Below are 27,598 nucleotides of genomic sequence, written 5' to 3'. Positions count from 1 at the left end.
TCGTTAAGTCTCTATATATAGCTCAGCTCTTTCATTGCATGTATTTATAATTAATTATCCTCACTATATTATGCAGATTGAAGATCGTCGAGTGTAGAAAACAAGAAATGTATGATATTGGGTTCATTAACACAAATATCACAGATGAAATTCAGGTTAAAAAGCACGCCGAAGAGGCCGAGGCCAACTTGCTACAATCGTTGATCAAAAATCAAAACAAAGATACCATACTCTTTCCTTACAACTTCAAGTGAGTGTTACTATCGTGTGCATATTCGGTTTCCCTTATTACTCGAGCGAGGTTATAGTAATGTAATTGATGAGTTATGCATACGTGCGCAGCTTCCACTATGTTCTTCTGGAGATTAAGCTTGAGTGGGGACTAGTAACCGTCTTAGACTCGAGACGAAAAGATCCCGAAACCTATGCGGACGTGACTAAAATGCTCAACAAGTAAGTTCAATCGATCATTATCGCACCATATCGGCAACTTTTTGTTCATTTCCTGATATCTCAAGTAATAATAATTATTTTCTTTGTCTTGCAGGATTTGGAAACAGTTCACCGCAGAAGCTCCGGGACTACCGAAGGAGCTGCGATATACATACCCGAAAGTAAGTACTACTGGCTAGCTAGTTGCGCGCATCTCCCATTGATTCTATAGCTATACTTTCATCAGTGCCATTTATAATGCTTCATTATCAGTTTGATTGACCTCTATTTCTCGTAAAGTGCTTGTGGCAGGAACAAGGGAATAATTACTGTGGATAATATGTGTGCGAGTTCATCTACAACGCGACTTTGAAAAATAAGCGGGGCTACTCTAAAAGACAATATGAAGTGCGTAAGCAATAATATTCACAATTTCATTTTATTACACCATCATTTCTGTTGAGTTTCATTCATATATATGTATTAATTAACCCCCTTCTTCAAATTAGACGTGGCAGATGCGGAATGAACTCCTAGAACAAGATAGCATGAAAGCAATTCCAGAGGAATTGGCGGGATTCTTTCTTGACCACATCATCAATAAAGCCGGAGAATACCATGTGGAAGTTGATTTCAATTGCTAGGGGATTGTAAGAGATCTTACATATTGTATATGTATGTAGCCAGTAGCGTCGGATAGATAATACGAAAACTTGTTGTTCGACCAATCTCTCGGAGAAGGAGAGGTCGATCGATCACTTCTCTCGGTATGCATGACGAACTTCTATAGTTAATGGTTCCCTTCATTTTCTTACTAGCTAGCGTGTCGAGGGCCTCTCTATGTATAGTACGTAGCGTTGACCAAGCACGGACATAAGAGAGGACACTTCTCTCTATTAATTAGCTAGCTAACACAATATATGGAACACCTAAATTAACCCCCCAAAAACCCCCAACCCCCCCCCCCCCTTTCAAAAAAAAACAAAAACCCCAGCCACTGAAATGCTGACGTGTGGATGCCTTTTGGTCCCGGTTGGTGCCACCAACTGGGACCAAAGGCCCTCCTGCCTGGGCTCGGCGCACCGGCCACGTGGAGGCCCATCTGGAGGCCCATCTGTCCCGGTTCGTGTTAGAATCGGGACTAAAGGTCTAGGGCATTAGTAACGACCCTTTAGTCCCGGTTCAAGAACCGGGACAAAAGGCCCTCACCAACCGGGACTAATAGGGGTTTTTCTACTAGTGACTCCTCGGCTAAATTTATACTATGTTTGTTCTTATTGTTGGTATTTTTGCAGAACAAGGTCTTTAGGTGCAAGATCACCGTCCAGGGTATTGCGTCCAACCACACTTGGAAGGCTATGGAGGATGGTGATGCATATCATTGTACTAATCTGAATTGTGTTAACAGGACTGCTAGCCCTAGGTCTCTTTAATTATTTGTTACGTGTTTTGGTTTTGTTGTAATGAGGTTTTGAACTGATATCTTTGCTGCTGTAGGTACAAGCTTCCTATAATCGCAGCTGATGGAAACGCTGCAGTGGAAATGGTTTTCTTTGATGATGTTGATAGGGATGTTGTGCGCAGGCCAGCCGATCAGGTGCTGGAGAGTTTTCTAGCAAATAGCTCCGTCATGCCAGCAAAGATAATGGCTCTGGTTGGAAGGAAATATATTGTAGAGGTCACTGTGTCAAAGTATTCTTGTAGGAGAAACAAGGATGGGCTGAGCTTTCAAGTGCTCAGATTTTTCACGGAGGGTGGTTCTATGTACCATGATTTTGTTGTGGGTGTGGGTTCTTCCAGTAGCGCTCCAATGCAGCAAGTTCCATTTTCTGGTTAGTGTTTTTTGTCAAGCTTGAATTTTTCCTAATTAGTATTCAGCTGTATTCATTCATCCGTAAGATTTACGCAGGAGGTGTACATACCAGCCATGCAGGGCTTCCTCAGGGTACCTGCTCGCTTCCAGTGGCAATGGAGGCCTGCTCCGGTGCTCCTCCCTAACCTAATTTCGGAGGGGTATTTTTGCCCCTGCGATTTTTTTTTCTGGCCCGCCGTAGCCCAGATCCAAGCCCTGTCTAGCCCTGCCAAGCCATGTATAGCCCAGATCGTATACGTATAGTACCTGGTCCGAAAAAAAACATCACACGACCCCACGACCACGTAGGACCTGCTGGATCCAATCATTCACGCAGCTCCATCAATCTCGCGAGCATTCATGCCGCTCCATAATTCACGCGGTAGATCTCCAGCGGGGCGCGCAGGGCTATCTCGTCGCCGACGATCTCGTCGGACAGCGGGCGCGACAACATCGTGAATCTCCAGCGCTCACAGGTACCGCATCCTGCATCCCCCCGCACCCCTCTAGTCTCGCTCGCGGCAACATCGAACGAACTGCCGCCGTCAGAGATAGTGGTTAGCCTACCGGGGCGGGAAACCTACCTACCCGGCAGCGCACGCAATCGTGGATCTTGTTCAGGTAGTGCTGCTCCTCGTGATATGGGTTTCTTCAATGTAGGGTTCACGTAGCGTCTGTTGCCGTCTGCTGTGTCCACCAGGACTATCATTATTTGATGTGGCGGCTAACCTAGGTATCCGGCGGCAGAGGTAATCACAGATCTAGCTAGGTTTTGTAGTGCTGCTCCTTGCGATTGAAAGTGATCACGATGGGTGTCGTGGCCATCTTCCTGACTTGGTTTGGCAGATCTGAACGGCCTCGGTTGGGGTTGTTTACATAACATCCGTGATCGTGAGCTATGTGTAGATATTTCATCATTGATAATGTTTTCATCATTTGTTGTAGGAAATGGCGGACGAGGAGTTAACTGATATGATGGTAGACATGGAGTTTGGAGAACTGATGAAAGACTGGATAGAAGATTGGTCAGATGATGAAAATTCAGATCTTGGGAATCAGTCAGAGAATGGGAACGAATGGGAAGATTTGAATGTGAGTGACATTACCATGTTGTAATATTTTGGTGCCATCCTACAACATTATATTTTTGTGTTGAAAATTTGTAGATGGATGAGCATGATGATGGTCAGGAAACAATTCGGAGCTCTCAAATGAAGATTACATTAGTCAGGTACGTAAGTGAAAAAATTTATTGGCATGCAAATTGAATTCATTCTGGAATATTATATGATAAGTAATTATGTATTTGTGTTGTATTTTCAGTTCATTTCCGAATGTCATAATGCGTACGACTATTACGGTGAATCCGACGCGGAGACAAGCCTTAACGACGAATCATCAAATGCACTTGATTCTGGGGATTCTCAGTCGTCGGTCACCATGAGTGAGGTATTTGTGTAATCAATGTTCTATGAAAGTAATGTTAAACCATACAAAACAGTTTTCATGACTATGTTTTGACTGTGTAGGTGACAGAAGATGGTGGGGTAATGAATGTCCAAGATACTGCCAGTGTGGATGATAAGAGGGATATGTTCATGCAGATAATGGACATGACTTTTATGACTCACGATGCTGCGTATGATTTCTACAACAGCTATGCTAGAGCTAATGGTTTCAGCATTAGGAAGAATAAGGTCAGGTATACCAAAACCGAGGCACATCTTATGCGTTATAGGAAGTTTGTTTGTTCCAGACAAGGGAAACGTGACAGCAAGTTGCTAACCGAGGAAGGGCACAGCCGTCGGCTCAGAGCCGAGACACGCTGCTTTTGCAAAGCACACCTGACTGTCAAGCTTGACCAAAAGCGTGGGGTTTGGTATGTTGCAAGTTTTGAGGACAAGCATAGCCATATGTTGGCAGGACCGGACGAGGTACCTTTTTTTTGGTCCCACAGAAAAATCAAAGAGTTTCAGAAGCATGAGATAATGTCCATGGGAGCGGCAGGGATTAGAATTCACGACATGATGGATTCCCTCATCAGCAAACATGTATGGTATGGCGGTGTTGGTTTTACCAGGCGTGAAATATACAACCTTTGTGCCAGGGAGAAGAGGATGCTGCTTTCAAAAGGTGATGCTGCCACAACCATAGGCATCATGGCCAGTAGGAAACAGAGGGATCCTAGCTTCTTTTTCGAGTACATGCTAGATAAGGAAGGACACTTGAATAGGATGTTCTGGTGTGACTCCCAGTCTCGTCATGACTATGAGGACTTTGGCGACGTGCTTGTATTTGACAGAACGTACAAGATGAACCGCTATGGTATGCCATTCATACCTTTTGTTGGTCTTAACAATCACCGGAAGACCACTGTTTTTGGTTGTGCCATAGTTTCGGACGAGACCGAACAGACATACGTGTGGCTGCTGCAGACTTTTTTGAGGTCCATGTGTCAAAAGATGCCGAAGAGTGTAATCACAGACGCCGACGCTGCGATGATCAAGGCAATTCGCTAAGTCTTGCCAGACATGTGGCACCGTATATGTACGTGGTATATAGAAAAAAATATGAAGATTCACCTCAGTCCCATGTCCTTGAAGGAGTTCCAAACCCTTCTGTACTACAACACGTCCACGGCCACGTTTGAGGAGAGATGGCACGCGTTTACCAAAAGATGGCAGTCGGAAAAAATAGTAACATGGTTGAGATGGATGTATAAGAAGAGGAGACTGTGGGCCGCGGCTTATCTGACAGAGGGGTTTTGGCTTGGCATGAAAAGCAACAAGCGGAGTGAAAGCCTAAACTCATGCCTTCACCTCCACCTAGACGGTGAAATGACCCTGGTGGATAAGATTTTGCATTATGAGAACGCTGTTGTACGTATCTGTGAAAACGAGGCGCGAGATGACTGCATGGCCTCACAGAGTTTACTGGTGCCAGTTACTAGCTCGAGGGAACTTGAGATAGCTGCTTCTCACGTCTTCACTCTAGCAAACTTCTATATGTTGCAAGATGATCTTAGAAAAATTGATGGCATGGAGATTGTAGAAATTAAGCTGGGAAATAGATCACAGCAGTACATCGTAGCCTGGAAGAATAACCGGAATAGCCGTTTTTGGGTGGAGTATACAACAGTAAATTCCGCAGAACCTATACGGTGCCGCTGCAGAAGAATGATTCGAAAGGGTCTACCTTGCAAACACATATTCCACGTACTGAAGTACTTGAACATATCTGAAATACCAAAGTGTTTAGTTCTTGTTCGGTTCACGAAACAAGCAAGGTTGGGACTGCCCGCGAGGTGCACAAGCAATCTTTTGGGATATGGTTGGACTGGGGCAGAGGAAAGAATGAAATATAGCCAGGTCAGTGTGTTAGCGTCAGAAGCTATGCATGCGGCATGCAAACACCCAGCTTTGTGGGATCAGTTACAGGATAGTTTGAAGGCTGTGATAGCTAAGAGTCATGAGTATGATCTGCTACAGGAAAATTTGAGCAACAATATAAATGACTTCAGTAAGTGTGCAGTTGAATATGTAGACGATGGTGAAGGCAACATGGTCGCAGTTAAAGATCCTATGAAAGTGTCCAGCAAAGGTGCAACAAAGGTAGATGAGAACCGCCCTGTCTCGAAAAATGGTAGACCACTCTCTTTTGATGAGTTGAAAACCCGGTGCGGCACTTGCAAATTGCTAGGACACACTAAACGTAGCAAGAAATGCAAACTGAATCAGAAGTAAGTGTTTGTATGCATTCTGGATTATTGAAAAATTTATCATTCATTAACTTATCTTGTCTTCTATGATGTGCAGAACAATGGAGAAGGAAGAAGTGTAGAACACTTGCTTCAATTTTTTACGGATGAATCGAGTGAACATGGCAGTATATCCTTTTCACATTATGGCATCAATTTTAGTTCGACGTTTAACATCGTGTTTGGATCCTATATATATCTTCTATACCTAAATAGCTAGCCCCCACTACTAGATTTGTCTACACATGCGTGCTTCCACATCACCTCAATTATTTACAGCCTTCCGATTAAAATTGTGTGGCATCAAGGAATCATGCATGTGCTCATAAGTTACTTTTTGCATTAATGTAAATTATGCCACCTCATTGGTCATGCATGCCTTTTTTTCCCAACGCATGCATGCATTTTTTGCATTAACCTATCAACTCAAACAACGCCACTTCATCAATCATGTCTTCTATTTGTGGGGATTTTTTTCTCTTTTATACATCATTTTGCCACACACACTTCTTTTAAGTTTTATCTTTTTTAACATGTAAAACTCTTACATTTAATTTCATTGGTTTTAAGCACTAATTTATGGATTGGTTTTAACACGGTTCCCGCAGCAACGCGCGGGGCATCATCTAGTTGTAGCAACTCGATCGACACTTTGTTTAGTGGGAGTGTCAAATTTTTACATCTCTAAATAAACAACAAAATATGACCTAAATAAATTACACCTATAAATTAGAAAGAATATTGTACATTTCCCCTCCCCACGTCCTAACTGCCATTAAATCACCTAACTTACCACTCCCCACCACACATTCACCCACCTACCTCGCGCGCCGGTTCGAACTCCCCTTATCCCCACCTACAGTAGATCGAGAAAACCCCCGCCGACGACCGCTGCAGCCGCCTCCATGGAGAAAAGCCTCGGCTGGCAGAGAGCGATGATGAAGCTCACCGGCGATGACGAGGGGTGGTGCGCCCAGTTGGCGGAGGTGTGCGGCTGGTTCCCCGGCACAGAGATGTTGGTCAACCACGCGCGTGGCCTCGTCAAAGTCCTCACCGATGCAAAGAAGAAGCACGCCTTCCCCTACGGCTGCGGCGTCCCGCCGGCTCTCCTCGTCTGGGCAATGCAAGAGGCCACGCTGAGCGACTCCCCTGTTCAGCGCGCAAGGTGGTGGATGTACCGCTCCACCACCATGACGCTGCGGCTAGATCCAGCATGCGTCGCGTCGATGGCGGAGCGCGTCGACGTCGAGCTCGCTATCCCTGCGCCCGTGAGCCCGGACTACCAGGTCCGCCACGTGCCGAAGCCAGTCCTGCCGTTGAGCTCTGACATCATGGAGGACGACGTGGGCGAGGTACTGCTCATCCCTGATGACCCTGAGGAGGGCGAGGAGGACGCCGTGCAGATGGTAGCGCCGGTTGCCGTGGAGGGTGGCAAAACAATGCCCATCGACGTCGAGCTCCTTCCCCTGCACCCTGACATAGTGAAGGTGGAAGAAGAGGAGGTGGCTCAGGATCAGGTGGCGCCGGCGATGGTCAAGAAGAAGGCTTCTCCGTGTGTGGTGCGCCGCTCACGCCGCCTCAAATTTCTGAAGAAGTGAAGATGGGCACAGTTGCTGAAGGAGGAGGAAGCTGCTGGTTATCTTAGGTATGCTGTTATATGTTTCAGCATATAAGTTTGCTGTTCTCCTAGTTGCTACTAGGCTCCTTCAGCTCCATGCTTGCTTTTGATGTAATAATGATCGATGTAGGGTGGATTGTGTCGTCGCTTGTGAACTTGTTTGGGTCATTGCGCGGTTTGGCTGGCCTGTGTTGGCCTTCTGGGATGTTGCGATGTCATGCTGGTAGCGTTTTAATCCTTCTCTTTTTAGACTGAACTTGGTTGTGAACTTTGGTGGTTTTCAGTAATGAAAATCGGAAGGGGCAAGCCCTTCTTTGATCAAAAAAAAATTGGGCTTGATGTTGGTTAGGTGTGCTTTTCTCCAGGTAATTATATAAGTTATGGAATCAGTACGGTTTGGTCGGGTTCTTTGTGGCTAAAGAACTGAATATCTATTGCCTACCCTAAGTGTGAAGTTCAGTTAAATTTCAATATGTACTGTGGTTTTGCTTCAGTGTTGAATCAAAGGTGTAGGTGCTGCTAGATGTTGCTCCTATGTTGCAACAAGACAATGAGGTGGGCAGCTGCACAAATCAGTAGTGTTGCTATGTGATGTGCCCATGTGCATCACTTACCAAATATAGAACATGACAAAACTGCAGAGTCTGCCAAATGTAGAACATGCCAAAAGTGCATTGTCTACCAATCATGATGGCCCCATGTTATTTCTGCTGCAATGTCTATTACACTTTGCCCATAAACTGAGTAGCAAATAATTCATCAGGATTTCATCATGTCAACTACAATGATGTCAATAACTTTATGAACAATCTACTTGGTAACTATGACAACAATCATAGTGGCAAGCAGGCCAAGATACAGAAGACCTCCAAATCCTAAAATCCTATCCCTATAGAGCAATATTTCCTTGTGCATCTTAACCATTGCCCTCTTTTCTTTCTCATTCCTTTTAATTTCAGCTTCACATTCTGTAATCTTAGTCTCCAGTTTCTTGTTCTTCATGGCTATAAAAAATTGTAGAACGAGAAAAATATTAAGCAAGAACAATTGATAGTTGAAGCCAAAACTTTATTGGTACGACCAAATTGTCTTCTCGAGCGAATTGAATGACCGAATGGTCTGGTACGAGCCTATTGTTTGACAGACACATACACATGTATGTGTCACAATATTCGAGATGCCCTGTTTATTACATAAAAATGATAGAAACCGTAAGATAATCATGCCGTCGAAACCTTCGACCGGACTAAATCCAAAGCACTAAAACTTGACTCTTGCATGCCGCATGAATTCTTCAGGCGCGCCTTTTACTTGCGATTTCGCGAATTTTGTTCTTCACACACTCCATCGTGTTCGAAGGTGACATAATCAACTCGGCGACGAAACGTCTTCTCCTTGCGTCAACGGTGGCCTGCAAAAAATGACATACAGGTTACATGAACCTAATTTTGCACACGACCATAGTAGCTACTCTACAAACGTAAAAAACAGCATACCTGTGAAAAATCACGGGTCATTCGGTCCCCGTCCCAATTCTCTAGACACTGTATGACAAAAAGGCCACAAGAGTTCCTGGTATATATGCAAACATTAGCGGTGGGCAATACGAACATGTGTATTGTTGTTTGAATGTGCATGATGTCCTACTAACTCACCCATCCTCTTGCTGGGGCATGTCATACTCATTGATAGGCCATTTACTAACGTCCGGATATTTCCCTGGTGTAATAAGATTTGCTTGGCGCATATCGTTTTCTATAGCCATTCGCTATAAAGAGGATAGTGTTAAAGAAGAATCATAAACAACATGTAAGACCAATGGTACAAAAGTTGGTTATACTACCAGTGCTTTCATAGTCTTTTCTGTCTGGTCCAGAGGATAGAGTGAATCGAGAACTTGGAATTCTTGCTTGATCAAGTGCATGACCACGGTCATCCAGTGGGCATTTTCGATATTCAACGTGATATACGTCTACAGTGCAAAAACCAATTATGGATCAAACGTAATACTAGATGTAATGTCCTGAAGTGAAGAATTACAAACATAACATACCTTATCACACACAATATACTCTTTCGTGACTCTATTAACTGCTCCAGCTTTAGACAGAGCACTGTCCATGTTGCAGCTCGACGACAATGGATCATCTCGTGCGATAGCACGATCTACAAGGAATTTGGACCTCCACGCTGGACAGAGGTAACGATCATGACCAATGCGCAGCTCCAAATGTCCCATATAAGCATCAATAACCTTCATAGAATATCAGGGCATTACATGTTGAAAGTTGAGACATAGATTATTGACAATTTAAATAACAAAACATGCAATTAGTACTTGCATCGTCCGAGAGCCATCTATGAGTTAGTACCGGTTGAATCCTTTCGGAAGTCAGAGATATACCACGCCCTTCACTGTAGTAAATTTTCTTCCCCATATTCTTGTCGGTGCTAGCAGCTAACTTGACAAATGAAACAGCTGCATCAATTATTTTCGGCGTTAACTCATCCAGCTCATCAATTTTAGAAAAGAGAGTTGCATGAAATAATATGAATGTCAACAATGGTGATCATATGCATTTGTAGTATACAACAAACCAACAAAGTTAGTTACGATACCTCTACTAGCAGAACGGGTACCGGAGGGTTTTTGACCACGGTTGGTATGCCTGCTGGGCTTGTCAAGTGCGTAGGGGGATTCAAATTTCTTGGGAATGGTCCGCTTCCGCTTACCGGACATAACTTCCTCATCCTTATCGACTGTTGCACCCTTTTTTCCATTCACCTTAGCCATTAACTTGCTGACAGAAGATGGACAAATGTCTATGTCCGATGAAGGTGCTTGTGTAGAATTACCAACGATCCAAGGGTTTTCGGGTGTAGCGCCACATTCATCATTACGCTTAATAGGTGAAGCTTCCTTGTGTCCATTCATCTTTGCTGGGGTTTTCTGTTTGGCAAACAAAATGGTGTGAACATTTCAGCCCGTAAAAAATTGAAGGACAAAATTATAGACAGAAATATATATACATAGTACCTCAGGTACGGTTTTATGGTTGGGAACTACTTCATCAGGCTGCGTCATGTCAATGACAGGCTCTCCGTGTGAGTCTATGTCATCCTTGTACACGAATTCCTTCTTTTCATATGGACCGTTCTCGAACGAATCCACTTCTTGATCCACATCATTGTCCACGGATGGCACGGCAGCAGCCGGCGTGTACATGACACCTGATTTGTTCATCTTCTCCAACAACCTCTGCAATAGATATATAAAGTTAAGAATGCTTGCATGGTTTAAAACAGGGAACAAACTGTAAACTATTATGTTATGGTGTGACACCTCAGCAACTTGATCAGGGATTTGCCTCATCTGGGTGTGTATGAAGTCCATGCACCGCTTCATTAGAAGCTCCATCAAATCTTCCGACATTGGGGCTGTCGTTGACTTCTTTGCGTTTCCATTAGCAGGTTTGGTTTTTGGCTTCATGGCAGGCACATTACATGGGATTTTGGGCTCCTGCACCCTATACTCTTGGGTGATATTATTTTCGATCTGCATGCGATATTGAAGTACATGTGATGAATTAAAAATAAATATTATTTAGTTACAAAACATTTAAGAAAGACAGAACACAATGGCTTACCTTGACGTTACCACGGGCGCGCCCTTTGTCATAGTCGAACCGATCTCTCCTAGTGGCTGCACCTTCGGTCCAGTTCCTCATAAGAGGTTGTATGGAGAAGTTGGGATTATAGGCGCAATCGCCTTCGACAGGTTGCACCTTCTCCCAGTACAAGTACTACAAAAATATATAAGGATTTAGAGTTAGTTCAATACATCACATAAAATTGCAATGATATAATAATTGACATTATGCAATAGGCCTCATTTGTGTACCTACAACAGAGCCAAATTGCCTTTCGGCCATTGGCGTAGGTGTTTGCCTTTCTTGACTATGCGAAGGCAATCGAGTAGAACACGCAGGGTGAAGGCATTCCAGTTAATCTTTGAAATATGTTTCACATCATGGACCAAAGCGTAGTACTGCTTTGGCACAATCTTGCTCGACATGGGAGCAATAATTGTTCCTAATAGGACAAGGACTAATTTCCGAAGAAAATCGTCGTCGGTGGCTTTACTTTTAATTATGTCCTCAATGAGATTATCTATCACTATGTTTTCTGATGTCTTACTGAGAAATTGTGGCGGCACCCGCTCCTTCATGTCCTCTCCTTCTTCAATCAGAATGTCCGAAGCGGAGAGTCCTTGGTTCTCGAGGTTCAAGATGCACTCGACGTCGACCGCACCGAGAGTCACCTCCCCAACCCGCTCTTGTATAATGAATCTGGACTTGCTAGCATCAAAATTCTCAATCATATACCTAATCAGAAGGGTACGCATCTTAATAGATGGTATCTGCAGCATGCTGCGCAATGTTGTATCAGCCACTGTAGCGTGTTGACCGCTCGATAGAGCGGCAACAAGCTTGCACCATTTTTCAACAGCGCACACTATTTCTCCATTCAGCTCGTCCATCCTATAGAAAGAAAATATAAAACTTCGTTACATTTGCCAACACAAATGCAAAAGTAACAATAGACATGCAAAATTATAAAACTTTCTGGCAGCATCAAACAAAAATGCAAAAATAACACTAATGCAAATATAAAACTAACAACATGTATACAGCAACATGCACCCAAGTGTGTGCTGATATGAGGCAATAAAAAAGTAACTACAACTGTTTTTTTTTGAAGTGAAAATTTTAACCACTACAATAAATTAGAGCTTGTGGCCTTAACACAAAATTATATTCATATTCCCTATATTGATTTCAAAGTACATATATACTACAAAAAAGAACTATACCAAAACTTTGATACATATACGGCTGAGCTTTCAAACCCCAACGAGTTACTACCAAACCATGGAGGTACTACTACTACAGATCAGCTTTTCATTCTCCTTTTTACTCCTAATTCAAGTAACTAGCTAAACAATTATGTGCTGCCAATCGTTTATGTGTTGCCAACAACAAGACAAATCCTTAATGCGACCGAGTGAATAGGAGTACTAATCAAACTCATACATACAGGGAACCAAAAGAAGTAGACGAGCAGTGGCCAGCCGGCCGGGCGTTCATGCAGACGCATGCAACAACATAGGCGGCAACGGACTAGTGGTGAAGACACGAAGCTCGGCCGTGTTCTCGTTCCTCCCCGCACGGCGCTGTCGCCGGCTACACATGTGGCCCAGAATGGGAGCACTTCGCGAGTCTGCGTCGAGCCTGTGCGGGATGAGATGCCATGGAGCAGCCGAGCTGTGCATGCGTAGAGATGATGGGCGTACTCATGCGTGCGAACATGGGAGAGAAGGCATACTACTGCTTCATAAAAAATAAATCTCGTTTGGGCTGGGGGGGCCACAGCCCCCTCAGACTTCCACATAGCTCCGCCGGTGAACCTAAGTCCATGAAAGCAACAAGACGGAGGAACTTACTTGATCGGTCGACGAAGATGAAAGAAGTCGGCGATGCATTGTCGACGTAGTTCGTCGAGGGTGGCCAGCACGTGCGGACGATCTCGATCTTCTCGGGGTTTTTGTGGCATGTGGGATGCGGCGGACGGAGGTGTCGACGACTCGCCGGCAGGAGGCGATCTAGACGACGACATGTGCGAGGAGGTTGAGATTATATACGAGGTCGCCTCGGTCTTCGTAACTTCCCTGTGGCCAATCTGGCGATCTATATTTTCCTCCGTTGAATCGAGGCAGAACGTGGTCCTCAATCGTAGGGATTAGGAACATATGGATTAGCATGATCCCGGAATTGTGTAACAGAACGGCAACTACTCCCGTGATCGACGTGCATGTGATCGACGTGCATGGAAAGCGCAGCGTGGTGGGCCCCCACAATATGGATTCAACAGTTATTTGCGGTCTGGGCCGGCCCACCTACCTCTACATTGTTTTTTCCTGAAAATTAATAGCATTGTTTCTTCCCTCAATAAAAAATATTTGTGACACCTATTAGTGATTGTAGACTTGTATATGTTTAACAATATTTATAGTATCTCTATCATTTCTGCAATATTATATATTCAAATGTACTGTTCCTCTTTCCCTTTTAATTTGGTTTTCCTGTTATTTATGTTTTGTCCTTCTTATTCCTAATTGTTTTTTCATGTTTCATAATTCCATATCACTTCTTCTCATATTTTTCAAATTCATATCAAATATGTATGATTAAATGTTGTCCTATTTATGACTTGTTAATTGGTGGGGAAGGTAAACCACTTTCAGACCTGCCCTCCGGCAGACCCGAATGGTCCTGTTTGTACATGGTGCATGTGGAGGCATGCATGAGATGACCCCAACTTTTGTGACCATGTGGGCATGGCCAATGTGGTCCCTCAGGCAAGGTGTGCACAAATTCGGACACAAAACACACGTTGGGTCACGTGGGGGCAGTGTTGTAGGGTTTTGTCGCCGGATAAACCCTAGAAAATGCATTGAGTGTCGGAAATGAACGATATTTGTCATGCATGCATGCCATGATCATCCTAGGGTATGCATAAAGTTTGGGATCATTTGGTGGGACCGGGAAGGTAAACCACTTTCAGACCTGCCCTCCGGCAGACTCGAATGGTCCTGCTTGTACATGGTGCATGTGGAGGCATGCATGAGATGACCCCAACTTTTGGTACCATGTGGGCATGGCCAATGTGGTCCCCCAGGCAAGGTGTGCACAAATTCGGACACAAAACGCACGTTGCGTCATGTGGGGGCAGTGTTGTAGGGTTTTATCGCCGGATAAACCCTAGAAAATGCATTGAATGTCGAAAATGAACGATATTTGTCATGCATGCATGCCATGATCATCCTAGGGTATGCATAAAGTTTGGGATCCTTTGGTGGGACCGGGAAGGTAAACCACTTTCAGACCTGCCCTCCGGCAGACCCGAATGGTCCTGCTTGTACATGGTGCATGTGGAGGCATGCATGAGATGACCCCAACTTTTGGGACCATGTGGGCATGGCCAATGTGGTCCCCCAGGCAGGGTGTGCACAAATTCGGACACAAAACGCACGTTGTGTCACGTGGGGCAGTGTTGTAGGGTTTTGTCGCTAGAAAAACCCTAGAAAATGCAACGGCTGTTAGCAATGAACGATACTTGTCATGCATGCATGCCATGATCATCCTTGGATATGCATAAAGTTTGTGATCATTCGGTTGGACCGGGAAGGTAAACCTGCTTCTAGTACATGGTGCATGTGGAGGCATGCATGCGATTGTCCCAACTACATTTGATTTAAATAATATTTCAAGTATGAAACAGAAAAGAAAATTTATAATTGAAAAAGACAACCATGAAAAGTGAAATAAAAGACAACATTATATCATACATTGTTTAAATTTATAACCGTCAGAACAAAGAAAAGAGGATAATATAGAAAACAGAAGAAAAATTTGAATGAATAAGTGCAATAAAAGACAACATATTATCTTACATTTAAAAAATAATTCAAATATAAAAACGATAAGATCTATTAGAATGTAGAAGTGAAATAAAAGACAACATATTATCTTACATTTAGAAAATATTTCAAATATAAAGAAGAGAACAAAAATTAGAATGAAGAAGTGAAATAAAACAGAACATTTTATCTTACAAACTAAAAATATTTTAAATATAATAAAGATAAGAAATATTAGAATTGGGCCCAAGGCTGCCCTGGGCCAGATCAGTGCGCCGCGGGTAAGGCTTCCTTGGGCCAGCCCGCCCGAATTGGGCCCAAGGCAAAGCCGCGCAGGGCGCAGCGCAACGCACTGCCGTGGGGTGGTGGGAGTTTAGTCCCACCTCGCCAAGCGAGAGAGCGTCGCACCGTTTTATATACCCGACTGCGACTCCCCTCCCAAGCTCCTACCATATGCAGGCAGTACATTGCCTAACTCTAGTCACCTCTGCCCAGTGGGGCCTACTAGCAGCAGAATTATTCTGCACCACGGGCCTGCATCCTGGCCCATGAACCGCTGGGTTCCTAGTCGTATGCAGGCCGTGGTGTATGAATGATCCTGCTCTGGTTGGTGGGCACTTTTTTTTCGCATATTGCCAGGTGTTTTGGTCTTCAAATCACAAACTAAATTATACACATGCTCACTTGCATTGAATACACATTTTCTCTTTGCATATATGCCAAGTTAATGTTTTGACCTTCAAATCACATAATAAATTTTACACATGCACACTTACATGTAATACACATGGCTATTAATGAGATTTCAACAAAATTAGGCCGTGGTGTATGAATTCTCCTCCCAGATGCATGCCATGGTCATGGTAGGGTGTGCATATAGTTTGGGATCATTTGGTGGGACCGGCAAGGAAAACCTCTTTCAAACTTGCCCTCCGGCAAACCCGAATGGTCCGGCTTTTACATGGTTCATGTGGAGGCATGCATCAGATGACCGCAACCTTTTCGGAGCACGTGGGCATGGCCAATGTGGTCCCCCACTTCGGCTATGCACAAATTCGGACACAATACACACGTTGTGTCACGTCGGGGCACTGTTATAGGGTTTGATCGATGCAAAACACCTACAAATTACATCGAGTGACCAAAATGAACGATAGTTGCCATGCATGCTTGCTATGCTCATCGTAGGAAAACCTGCTTCTAGTACATGATTCAGGTGGAGGCACACATGCGATTGTCCCAACTAGATTTCATTTAATAATATTTCAAGTATGAAACAGAAAAAAAAATTATAATTAGGAAAGACAATCATGAAAAGTAAAATAAAAGACAACGTTATATCATACATTGTTTAAATTTATAACCGTCAGAACAAAGAAAATAGGAGAATATAGAAAACAGAAGAAAAATTTGAATGAATAAGTGCAATAAAAGACAACATATTATCTTACATTTAAAAAATAATTCAAATATAAAAAAGATAAGATCTATTAGAATGAAGAAGTGAAATAAAAGACAACATATTATCTTACATTTTGAAGATATTTCAAATATAAAGAAGAGAAAAAAATATTAGAATGAAGAAGTGAAATAAAACACACCATTTTTGTTTATATTTTGTAAATATTATCAATATAAAAAAGAGAACGAACAAATGAAATAAAACGCAATAAAATTTGGCTCACTTTTTAATTTTAATAAACACTGTTAGAAATAATATAGAAAAAAAGAGATTTGATTTTAAATATAAGAAATATAAGCAAGAAAATAAATTTTGGAGTTAAGAATTATAAAAACAAATGAATTTATAAAACACAGATCAGCACGCCGCGGGTAAGGCTGCCCTGGGCCAGCGCGCCCGAATTGGGCCCAAGGCAGAGCCGTGCAGGGCGCAGCGCAACACACTGCCGTGGGGTGGTGGGAGTTTAGTCCCACCTCGCCAAGCAAGAGAGCGTCGCACCGGTTTATATACCTGGCTGCGACTCCCCTCCCAAGCTCCTATCATATGCAGGCAGTACATTGCCTAACTCTAGTCACCTCTTTCCAGTGGGGCCTACTAGCAGCAGAATTATTCTGCACCACGGGCCTGCATCCTGGCCCATGAACGGCTGGGTTCCTAGTCGTATGTAGGCCGTGGTGTTAGGAATTATCCTGCTCTGGTAGGTGGGCACTTTTTTTTGGCATATTCTCCTGTTCTTCAAATCACACACTAAATTATACACATGCTCACTTGCATTCAATGCACATTTTTTTCTGGCCCGGCCAAGTTAATGTTTCTACCTTCAAAACAACTAGTATTTTTGGCATATTGCCATGTGTTTTTGGAATATTCTCCTGTTCTTCAAATCACACACTAAATTATACACATGCTCACTTGCATTCAATGCACATTTTTTTTGCATTGTAAAATATTCTTTTTCCAAATTTTCTTTGATAGCCATGTTTGGCACATGTGGGTCACCATTTACAAGAAAATTTGGGTGATTTGGAGGTGGTGGAAAAAACCACCTTTGTTCAAAAAGTGGCTTAAGTTAGACCAAATGGCCCCTCCGGAATGCGGTGATTTTTTCGACCACCTCCAAATCACCTTTGTTTTGGCACACATGACCTATTGCACAAACAAAGCTAGGTTTCCAAGCTTTGTATTTTTTTGATTTTTTTTGAATTTATACTGCCCCCTAGACTGGCTGCTCAAAACATCGGTCTATAACTCAAGGGGGCATTGTAAAATATTCTTTTTCCAAATTTTCTTTGATAGCCATGTTTTGCACATGTGGGTCACCATTTACATGAAAATTTGGGTGATTTGGAGGTGGTGGAAAAAACCACCTTTGTTCAAAAATTGGCTTAAGTTAGACCGAATGGCCCCTCCATAATGCGGTGATTTTTTCGACCACCTCCAAATCACCTCTATTTTTGAACACATGACCTATTGCACAAACAAAGCTAGGTTTTCAAGTTTTTGTATTTTTTTGAATTTTTTTGAATTTGTACTGCCCCTAGACTGGCTGCTCAAAACATCGGTGTATACCTCAAGGGGGCATTGTAAAATATTATTTTTCAAAATTTTCTTTGATATCCATGTTTGGCACATGTGGGTAACCATTTACAAGAAAATTTGGGTGATTTGGAGGTGGTGGAAAAAATCACCTATGTTCAAAAAATGGCTTAAGTTAGACCGAATGGCCCCTCCGGAATGCGGTGATTTTTTCGACCACCTCCAAATCACCTCTATTTATGCACACACGAACTATTGCACAAACAAAGCTAGGTTTTCAAGATTTTTTTATTTTTTGATTTGTTTTTGAATTTATATTGCCCCCTAGACTAGCTGCTCAAAACATCGATCTATACCTCAAGGGGGCATTGTAAAATATTCTTTATCCAAATTTTCTTTGATAGCCATGTTTGGCACATGTGGGTCACCATTTAGAAGAAAATTTGGGTGATTTGGAGGTGGTGGAAAAAACCACCTTTGTTCAAAAACTGGCTTAAGTAGACCGAATGGCCCCTCCGGAATGCGGTGATTTTTTTGACCACCTCCAAATCACCTTTATTTTGGCACACATGACCTATTGCACAAACAAAGCTATGTTTTCAAGTTTTTGTTTTTTTTGATTTTTTTGAATTTATATTGCCCCCTAGACTGGCTTCTCAAAACATCGGTCTATACCTCAAGGGGCCATTGTAAAATATTCTTTTTCCAAATTTTCTTTGATAGCCAACTTTGGCACATGTGGGTCACCATTTACAAGAAAATTTGGGTGATTTGGAGGTGGTGGAAAAAACCACCTATGTTCAAAAACTGGCTTAAGTGACCGAATGGCCCCTCCATAATGCGGTGATTTTTTTGACCACCTCCAAATCACCTCTATTTTGGCACACATGACCTATTGCACAAACAAAGCTAGGTTTTCAAGTTTTTGTATTTTTTTTGAATTTTTTTGAATTTTTTTGAAAATTTGGAGGTGGTGGAAAAAATCACCTATGTTCAAAAAATGGCTTAAGTTAGACCGAATGGCCCCTCCGGAATGCGGTGATTTTTTCGACCACCTCCAAATCACCTCTATTTATGCACACATGAAGTATTGCACAAACAAAGCTAGGTTTTCAAGTTTTTTGTATTTTTTGATTTGTTTTTGAATTTATATTGCCCCCTAGACTGGCTGCTCAAAACATCGGTCTATACCTCAAGGGGGCATTGTAAAATATTCTTTATCCAAATTTTCTTTGATAGCCATCTTTGGCACATGTGGGTCACCATTTAGAAGAAAATTTGGGTGATTTGGAGGTGGTCGAAAAAACCACCTATGTTCAAAAACTGGCTTAAGTTAGACCGAATGGCCCCTCCGGAATGCGGTGATTTTTTTGACCACCTCCAAATCACCTTTATTTTGGCACACATGACCTATTGCACAAACAAAGCTAGGTTTTCAAGTTTTTGTTTTTTTTTTTGATTTTTTGAATTTATATTGCCCCCTAGACTGGCCGCTCAAAACATCGGTCTATACCTCAAGGGGCCATTGTAAAATATTCTTTTTCCAAATTTTCTTTGATAGCCAACTTTGGCACATGTGGGTCACCATTTACAAGAAAATTTGGGTGATTTGGAGGTGGTGGAAAAAACCACCTATATTCAAAAACTGGCTTAAGTTAGACCGAATGGCCCCTCCATAATGCGGTGATTTTTTCGACCACCTCCAAATCACCTCTATTTTGGCACACATGACCTATTGCACAAACAAAGCTAGGTTTTCAAGTTTTTGTATTTTTTTTGAATTTTTTTGAATTTATACTGCCCCTAGACTGGCTGCTCAAAACATCGGTGTATACCTCAAGGGGGCATTGTAAAATATTCTTTTTCCAAATTTTCTTTGATAGCCATGTTTGGCACATGTGGGTCACCATTTAGAAGAAAATTTGGGTGATTTGGAGGTGGTGGAAAAAACCACCTTTGTTCAAAAACTGGCTTAAGTTAGACCGAATGGCTCCTCCATAATGCGGTGATTTTTTCGACCACCTCCAAATCACCTCTATGTTGGCACACATGACCTATTGCACAAACAAAGCTAGGTTTGCAAGGTTTTGTATTTTTTTTGATTTTTTTTGAATTTATACTGCCACCTAGACTGGCTGCTCAAAACATCTGTCTATAACTCAAGGGGGGCATTGTAGAATATTCTTTTTCCAAATTTTCTTTGATAGCCATGTTTGGCACATGTGGGTCACCATTTACAAGAAAATTTGGGTGATTTCGAGGTGGTGGAAAAAACCACCTTTGTTCAAAAACTGGCTTAAGTTAGACCAAATGGCCCCTTCGGAATGCGGTGATTTTTTTGACCACCTCCAAATCACCTCTATTTTGGAACACGTAACCTATTGCACAAACAAAGCTAGGTTTTCAAGGTTTTGTATTTTTTTATTTTTTTTGAATTTATACTGCCCCCTAGACTGGCTGCTCAAAACATCGGTCTATACCTCAAGGGGGCATTGTAAACTATTCTTTTTCCAAATTTTCTTTGATAGCCATGTTTGGCACATGTGGGTCACCATTTACAAGAAAATTTGGGTGATTTGGAGGTGGTGGAAAAAATCACCTATGTTCAACAACTGGCTTAAGTTAGACCGCATGGCCCCTCCGGAATGCGGTGATTTTTTCGACCACCTCCAAATTACCTCTATTTTGGCAAACATGACTTATTGCACAAACAAAGCTAGGTTTTCAAGTTTTTGTATTTTTTTGAATTATTTTTGAATTTATATTGCCCCCTAGACTGGCTGCTCAAAACATCGGTCTATACCTCAAGGGGCCATTGTAAATTATTCTTTTTCCAAATTTTCTTTGATAGCCATGTTTGGCACATGTGGGTCACCATTTAGAACAAAATTTGGGTCATTTGGAGGTGGTCGAAAAAATCACGTATGTTAAAAAACTGGCTTAAGTTAACCAAATGGCCCCTCCGAAATGCGATGATTTTTTCGACCACCTCGAAATCACCTCAATTTTGGCACACATGATATCTTGCACAAACATAGCTAGTTTTCCAAAGTTTTACATTTTTTAGAATTTTTTATTAATTTATAATGCTCTCTAGACTAACTGGTCAAAACATCGGTCTATACCTCAAGGGGCATTTCAAATAATCAACTTGCTCTTCATGAAAAAACTCCTTCATATTGCAAATAATCCTTACACCTTTATTAAAATGTTGTTTTTTCCACACACACACACCATCTTTAACTACTTTTTTATTAGTATTTCATGAAATGATGGAATATGTGCTCAGTTATTGGAATATTTGATCATATGGTGGAGTATTTGCTATTTTTGCTTCCTCAAATGAAGGAAAGATGTCATATGTGTGGATGAACAATTTCCACTTACTTCACTAAACAACATTAATTAACTTAACGCAAAGTTTTACATTTGGTCCGATTTGCTTATGGGCAGAGCTTGTTGCACATGGCCACATTATGGGAATTTATTGCACCATTGCCACAGCATGTTCCACATGACCGCAACATGGGAAGTGTTTGCAGCATGCCTCATCAGTGAAGCAACACTGATGCGGCATGTCTGATCATTGCAGCAGCTAAATTCAAGCAAATCATACATCTAAGGAACCATACATCTAAGGAACCATAATGGCAAATTTAAGGGACACAAATATAGCTAGCAATATATATTACTACCATAGATAGCAACATCCACACAGCACACTTGCTGATGCAGACCACTAGCATATTAGATATGTTTAGACCACACATCACAGTACTACACTTAGATAAAGTTCATACTAAATTACCACTAAAAGTTTCCACCATCAGAATACCACATAAAGTTCACCAAAAGGACTGAGCCTTCCTCCATCATAAGACAACCAGGGTCTAGGGCAACTACATGTGAGGGTTTTTCAGGACCTTGTGGAGGGCAGAATGCTGAGCCCTGATCTTGTACTCATCATTGCTGATGGATGTAGCCCGACAATGTTCCATCAGATGCTCCAGCAACCCAGACCTGGGCTTGGGCCTGCTGCAGTAGGGGCACCGGTACTTGTCCGTCTTCCAGTTGTAGTACATAGCAGATCCTTGGGCCCTGATCTTCTGCACCACCTTCTCTTCAAAGGACTCGACGTTCCCCTCGACCACATCATCTCCAGATTGATACTGCACACATTAATGACTGACATTAATACATTATGCATTCAAATACTATAAACATCTAACACTAAGCAATGCACAAATAACATTACAACTAGGCCTTACCTCGTACGGGTCATCCTCATCACTGTCATAAGGGTAGTAGCCAGATGAGTCCCACTTCCTCTTGTTGCCAACAAGAACCTCCTTCTGCTATATTGTCAACCAAGCAAGTCATTTACAAGGAATTGAATTGCAGTTCAAATAATGTCATTACAAACAAGTTGATTTTGCATAATGATGGAAAGCTCCTAACTATATTGAAAAGGTGCACAGGTTACACATGGTATGTACATTTCAACAACTAATTCATATACTATATATCAAGCTATATACATACTAAACAATTGGGTTATGAACATACAAGTTCATTCATATGGACATACAAATTCAGATTTTGCTTTTGAACATGCATATGAAGGTATAAATGAATATCATTCCTCTCTTATTAACCAATGAGATAGCAGTTTTTGACAGACAATGCAAATAGGACCTTTATATATAACTTCACAAACATGTCAGGTTTTCATTTCAATTGTAAATATTAATGAATATTTAGTTCAGAGCAGTTCTCAATGATCACTCATATGTCAGAATAAGTGAAATGGTGAAGCCTAACTCCTACATCTAATTAAAATACCCTAACTACAGCATCTAATTAAAAAACACTAACTCCTAGATCCACTGGAACATTGAATCACAGAATTTACTTACATATATCATTGGATATAAATGAATCTACTACAAATAACACTAACTCATACATCTAATTAAAATATCATAACTCTTACTTCTACTGCATCATTCAGTCACACCATTTAATTACATTTATCTCTGCCTATAAATGAATCCAATACAAAAGATACCTAACTAAACATCTAATTAAGAAACACTAATTAGTACATCTACTACTTCATTCAATCACAGAATCTATAGAACTGTCTATAAATGAATAATAGCAATAAACCTTAACTAATCAACTAATTAAAAAACCATAACTACTACATCTACTGGATGATTCAATCATAGATCATACATATAACTGGCTATAAATGAATCCAATAAAAGAAAACCCTAACTAAACATCTAATTAAAAAAACCTTTACTAATACATCTACTTGATGATTCATATGACATTCATGCATGGAGTTATGCAACAACAATTTAATATGAGTTAGTCATCTGGCATAGTTGCATGTCTAGCAAACCTACTTATGGTTCACTTTATAAGTACAGGAATCCTACAGATCAAAAATAAACCTACCTACAATTTGAAATTATAGATAATGAAGTGAAGCTCCTAACTATTTTGAAATTGTGCACTAGTTAAACATACTGTGTTCATTTCAACAATTAATTGATAGACTTCAGATGAACAAAGTAGGATTTTAACCTCATTTGTACAATATCAACTTTAATAGATACACTGGGTGGCGGCTCAGCTCCTGCCGTGGCCCACTGAGGGAATATGCAAAACAAATCTAACAACATCTACATCACAGAACAAAATCTGAGCACATGAGGCAATCCAGATTCTAATATAAAAAACATAACTCTCATTATGATCTCTCTAGCATTCAACCACGAATCAACTACAAAAAAACCCTAACTCTCAAATGGGTTCTCCATTCAATCAAAAAACCCTAACAAGCAGAAGGGGGTGCCGCATTCAATCACAAATCTACAATAAAAAACCCTATCTACTAAATCTTGTGCTTAACAACTACAACTAAGAGAGGAGGGGAACGAGAAGGATTACCACATCCACCACCTGCTTGTCGCTCGCCTCCGCACCTGCATCCAGTGCGCCGCGAGACGCCGTCACCACCAGGTCCGGCACGACGGAGTCCGAGCCCAGCACCCCCTGCTCCACCAGATCCGCCGCGGCAGCGACCGATCCAGCGACTGCGGGTGCAGCATCTCCCGCACCGCCGACGACGACCACTTCTTGGACGACATCTGTCGCGATGTTCGCGGCCTCGACCGCAACTCCGTGCGCAGCGGCGGCACCGCCACCACCTTGCACCATCGAAGCCTATGAGAACCCACTGGAGAGAGGGAGGCGGTGGGGTTGAGCGAGTAGGTGCGGTGGCGGGGCGATGGAGACGAGGGGTAGACGATGCGGCAAGGAGAGAGAGGGAGTGAGCCGATTTGGGGGGAAATGGTGGGGGCGATGCGGCCGGTGGTGGTTCCCCTCCCTCTTTATAGGATGTGACGTTTTTGGAAGTTTTCGTGCGCCGCGTGGCTGCGTGGCTAGCCCACGACCGCCGCCGCCCACGCCCACGACCGCCGCACGTGACAAGGGAAAACGAAACGCCCACGTAAAATACATGTATACCCTCACTGTACAAAGGTAATTGGGCCGGTGCGGGCTTGTACAGGGCTGTACGCGCGCTCTCCGCGGGCATAAAAAAACGATCGTGCCCCTCTTCACGAATCGTTTTTGACAGATCTCACCCGTCCTTGTGTTTCTCCCCCTCGCGTTCAGCCCAAGGGGGGAGCACCGGAGCAGAAACGGTGGCGATGATGGTGAGCTCAAGCAAACTTTCCTTTGCTTCATGATACTGCTGGTCATTTATTTCTTCTCCCTAGCTGTTTATTTTTCTGATAGTCCATATATTGTTCTTTTCTACGGGGTGGAAAAATGTAGAATACAGTTTCTAGCGTGCACACCAGTCATGCTGAGCTTCCTCAGGACACTTCCTCACTTCCTAACGTGCGCACCAGTAATACTGAGTTTCCTCAAGGCACTTCCTCACTTCCAGGGGACATGTTGGTGAGTTTGAACATAATTTCCTTTGCTTTATGGTGCTTGTGGCCATTAATTTCATCTACTAGCTGTTTATTTTAGTTATAATTCGTTTTTTATTATTTTTCAGGGGACGGAAATGCAGAATCCAAATCTTACTAATGTTGCTCAGCTCATGTCCATGCGCCGAGAAGACATGCTGGTAACCATATGATGTTCTTTTGTTAACTATATGCTACTGTTTTTTTCCTAAACTATTTCTTGCTTCCAATGTATTCTTGTTCTTGTTTAGGAGGCACAACCTCAAAATGTGGGGTCTTGCTGACTTTCCTCAAGCCATTCATACGCCTCCAGGAGCCATACTGGTTACTTTATTCCTATTTGCTTTTGTTGTTCGGTGTTGTTGGATCTTTAGTTCTTCTAAATATTGTCTATCTTTCATATGCTGTGTTCTTCATGTCACCATATGATGGTATGCCTTTCTTTGAAAACTTTGTATAGATTGCGTTCCTGAGGCTTTTATTCGCTTTTTAGCAAATTAACACAGTCCCATAACGTATGCACTGCTGATGTGCCGGACAAGACTAAGGTGAAGGAGACCAAGAATAAAAAGTTTGGCTACTATTGCATATGATTTTCTTTTTGAGTGAGCATCCTGTAATACAGGTGATGTTATGGTATACGCGCAGGTCACGTTCAAAGTCGACTGCATCTAAAAACTTGTTCGTTGATGGGAGCGACACAGCTGGACATAGGTATGCTTCGGCATATGCTATCTTTTCTTACTATTTTCTTGTGAAATTCTTGTGAAAAGAGTGAACTTTAGAAAACACTACTTATGTAATGATTCACCTTTCACTATATTTGTAGGGTGGACGATAAGTGATGGGAGCAGGTGGTTTGCAAGGTGGACGACCAGTGATGGAAGCAGGCTGTTTTCTTAGGCACTTTGTCAGGATTTCGCGTTCCCTAGGCTAGGCGTGCTTATATGTGAGAATGGGATTTATGTAGTGGCGGTGCTTAGTGTCTTAGCCTCTGTAAACAGTTTCAGTTGCATCCGTGGTGGTGTGGTCTATGCGATGGTTAAAAAAGATTTCAGGTAAGCCTGGGTTTTGGAGTGTTGTTGTATGAGACGAGTAATCCAGTGTTTTGATGTGGTGTTGTATGAAAAACTGGCGCGGCGCAAGCGCGAGTATCCCTCTAGTGTGTATTGATGGCGTGTGAGTAGTTTACACACAAATGATATCAGAGCCGGCAAATCCATTATAAAAAACTATAAATTTACTAGTGGCATGCGTACTACTCCCTCCGTTCCTAAATATAGGTATTTTTAGACATTTCAAATGGACTATAATATATGGATGTATGTAGATATATTTTAGAGTGTAGATTTACTCATTTTGGTCCGTATGTAGTCATGTGTTGAAACCTCTTGAAAGACTTATTGATAACCTACATGTATTTGTGTGTATGAGCATTGTATGTAGTCTACTGTATAGGCTAGCATAGAGTACGTGTGTGCAGTTTTCCCCCAAGCACACACGACGCTCCACCTCTCTCGAGCATGGCCTCCAACGATCTCCATCATGGCCAAGTCACCCCCTGCTCCTGCTGTTCAATGGAACAAGTGTGTTCGATCTCTTCACTGAAACACTTATATTTGGGAACGGAGGGAGTAGAAGGCACGCTACCACGCCGACCCAAAACCAAGCCTGACCTAGCAAGCTGTCTTCCTCCTCCTTCATTGGTCTCGCGTCTGTCTCAACCGACTCTCTCACTAGTGGCAGTACTTCTTTCCCAAAGAAGACACACCTTTTTTGCGGGATCATTTTGTTTGATAACGTTTTTCAAAGAGTAGAAATCCAGTCTCAAACCTTTAGCTATGTGACGCTCACTCTAGAAGGTGGAGGTCAGAATGATCAACAGTACTATAGGAGAAAGGGTAATTGGATTCCGATTCTTTGCCCTTCAATCACGGATCACACGAGCTATGCATTGATGACAACTAGCGAGCAATATGCATGTGTAATAACTAGTCAACCAATGGTTTGAGCGTCGATCGGTAACTCGTCAACATCTCCCGCATGCTCATGGAAGGACAGTACTGAGGCTAGCAGGAGCCGTTGCCTGCAGCTAGCGCGTATGTGGAAGAGAATGGATCCGGACACTCGTGCATCATGTGCTACTTGCAGCTAGTAGTGCGTGTGTGGATGAGAATAGATCCGGACAGTGAACGTACGGGTCGACGGACACCCACAGAAACCCGGCCAGCCTCAGTCCAAGATTCCAAAGCAAGACCGAACTGGCGTCGGTACCAAATTTTGGCATAGCCAAGATGGCAGCCAAGAGCCGTTTCCTCGCTTTGCTCCCATGAAAATGATGTGAAAATTCTTTTTCTTGGAATCAGTTTTCTATTTTTATATGTTTGATGAATTGTATTTGGCAAGAGATTCTATCTTTAGTCTAGTGGTTATTGTTTGGTAATGCTACGTGTAAGTTCTTGTTGTTTG

At 42.3% G+C, this 27,598-nt stretch overlaps 1 protein-coding gene across 1 annotated transcript; it reads left to right on the top strand.

Moving 5' to 3' along the window:
• The first annotated feature begins 107 nt into the window (after positions 1 to 107).
• LOC147982913 (uncharacterized) lies at positions 108 to 25,974 on the top strand. Its single transcript, XM_087540583.1, has 11 exons — positions 108 to 199; positions 343 to 453; positions 548 to 614; positions 1,728 to 1,855; positions 1,930 to 2,264; positions 2,342 to 2,406; positions 24,990 to 25,115; positions 25,219 to 25,286; positions 25,623 to 25,700; positions 25,778 to 25,843; positions 25,959 to 25,974. Exons 1-11 carry the CDS (start codon positions 108 to 110, stop codon positions 25,972 to 25,974), a joined length of 1,152 nt encoding a protein of 383 aa, XP_087396709.1.
• Positions 25,975 to 27,598: the final 1,624 nt, after the last annotated feature.

Source organism: Triticum urartu, chromosome 2A, assembly GCF_056163025.1.
Source record: "Triticum urartu cultivar PI428250 chromosome 2A, HENAU_Tu73, whole genome shotgun sequence".
Classification (NCBI taxonomy): domain Eukaryota; kingdom Viridiplantae; phylum Streptophyta; class Magnoliopsida; order Poales; family Poaceae; genus Triticum; species Triticum urartu.
This window is presented reverse-complemented; position numbering and strand designations above follow the sequence as displayed.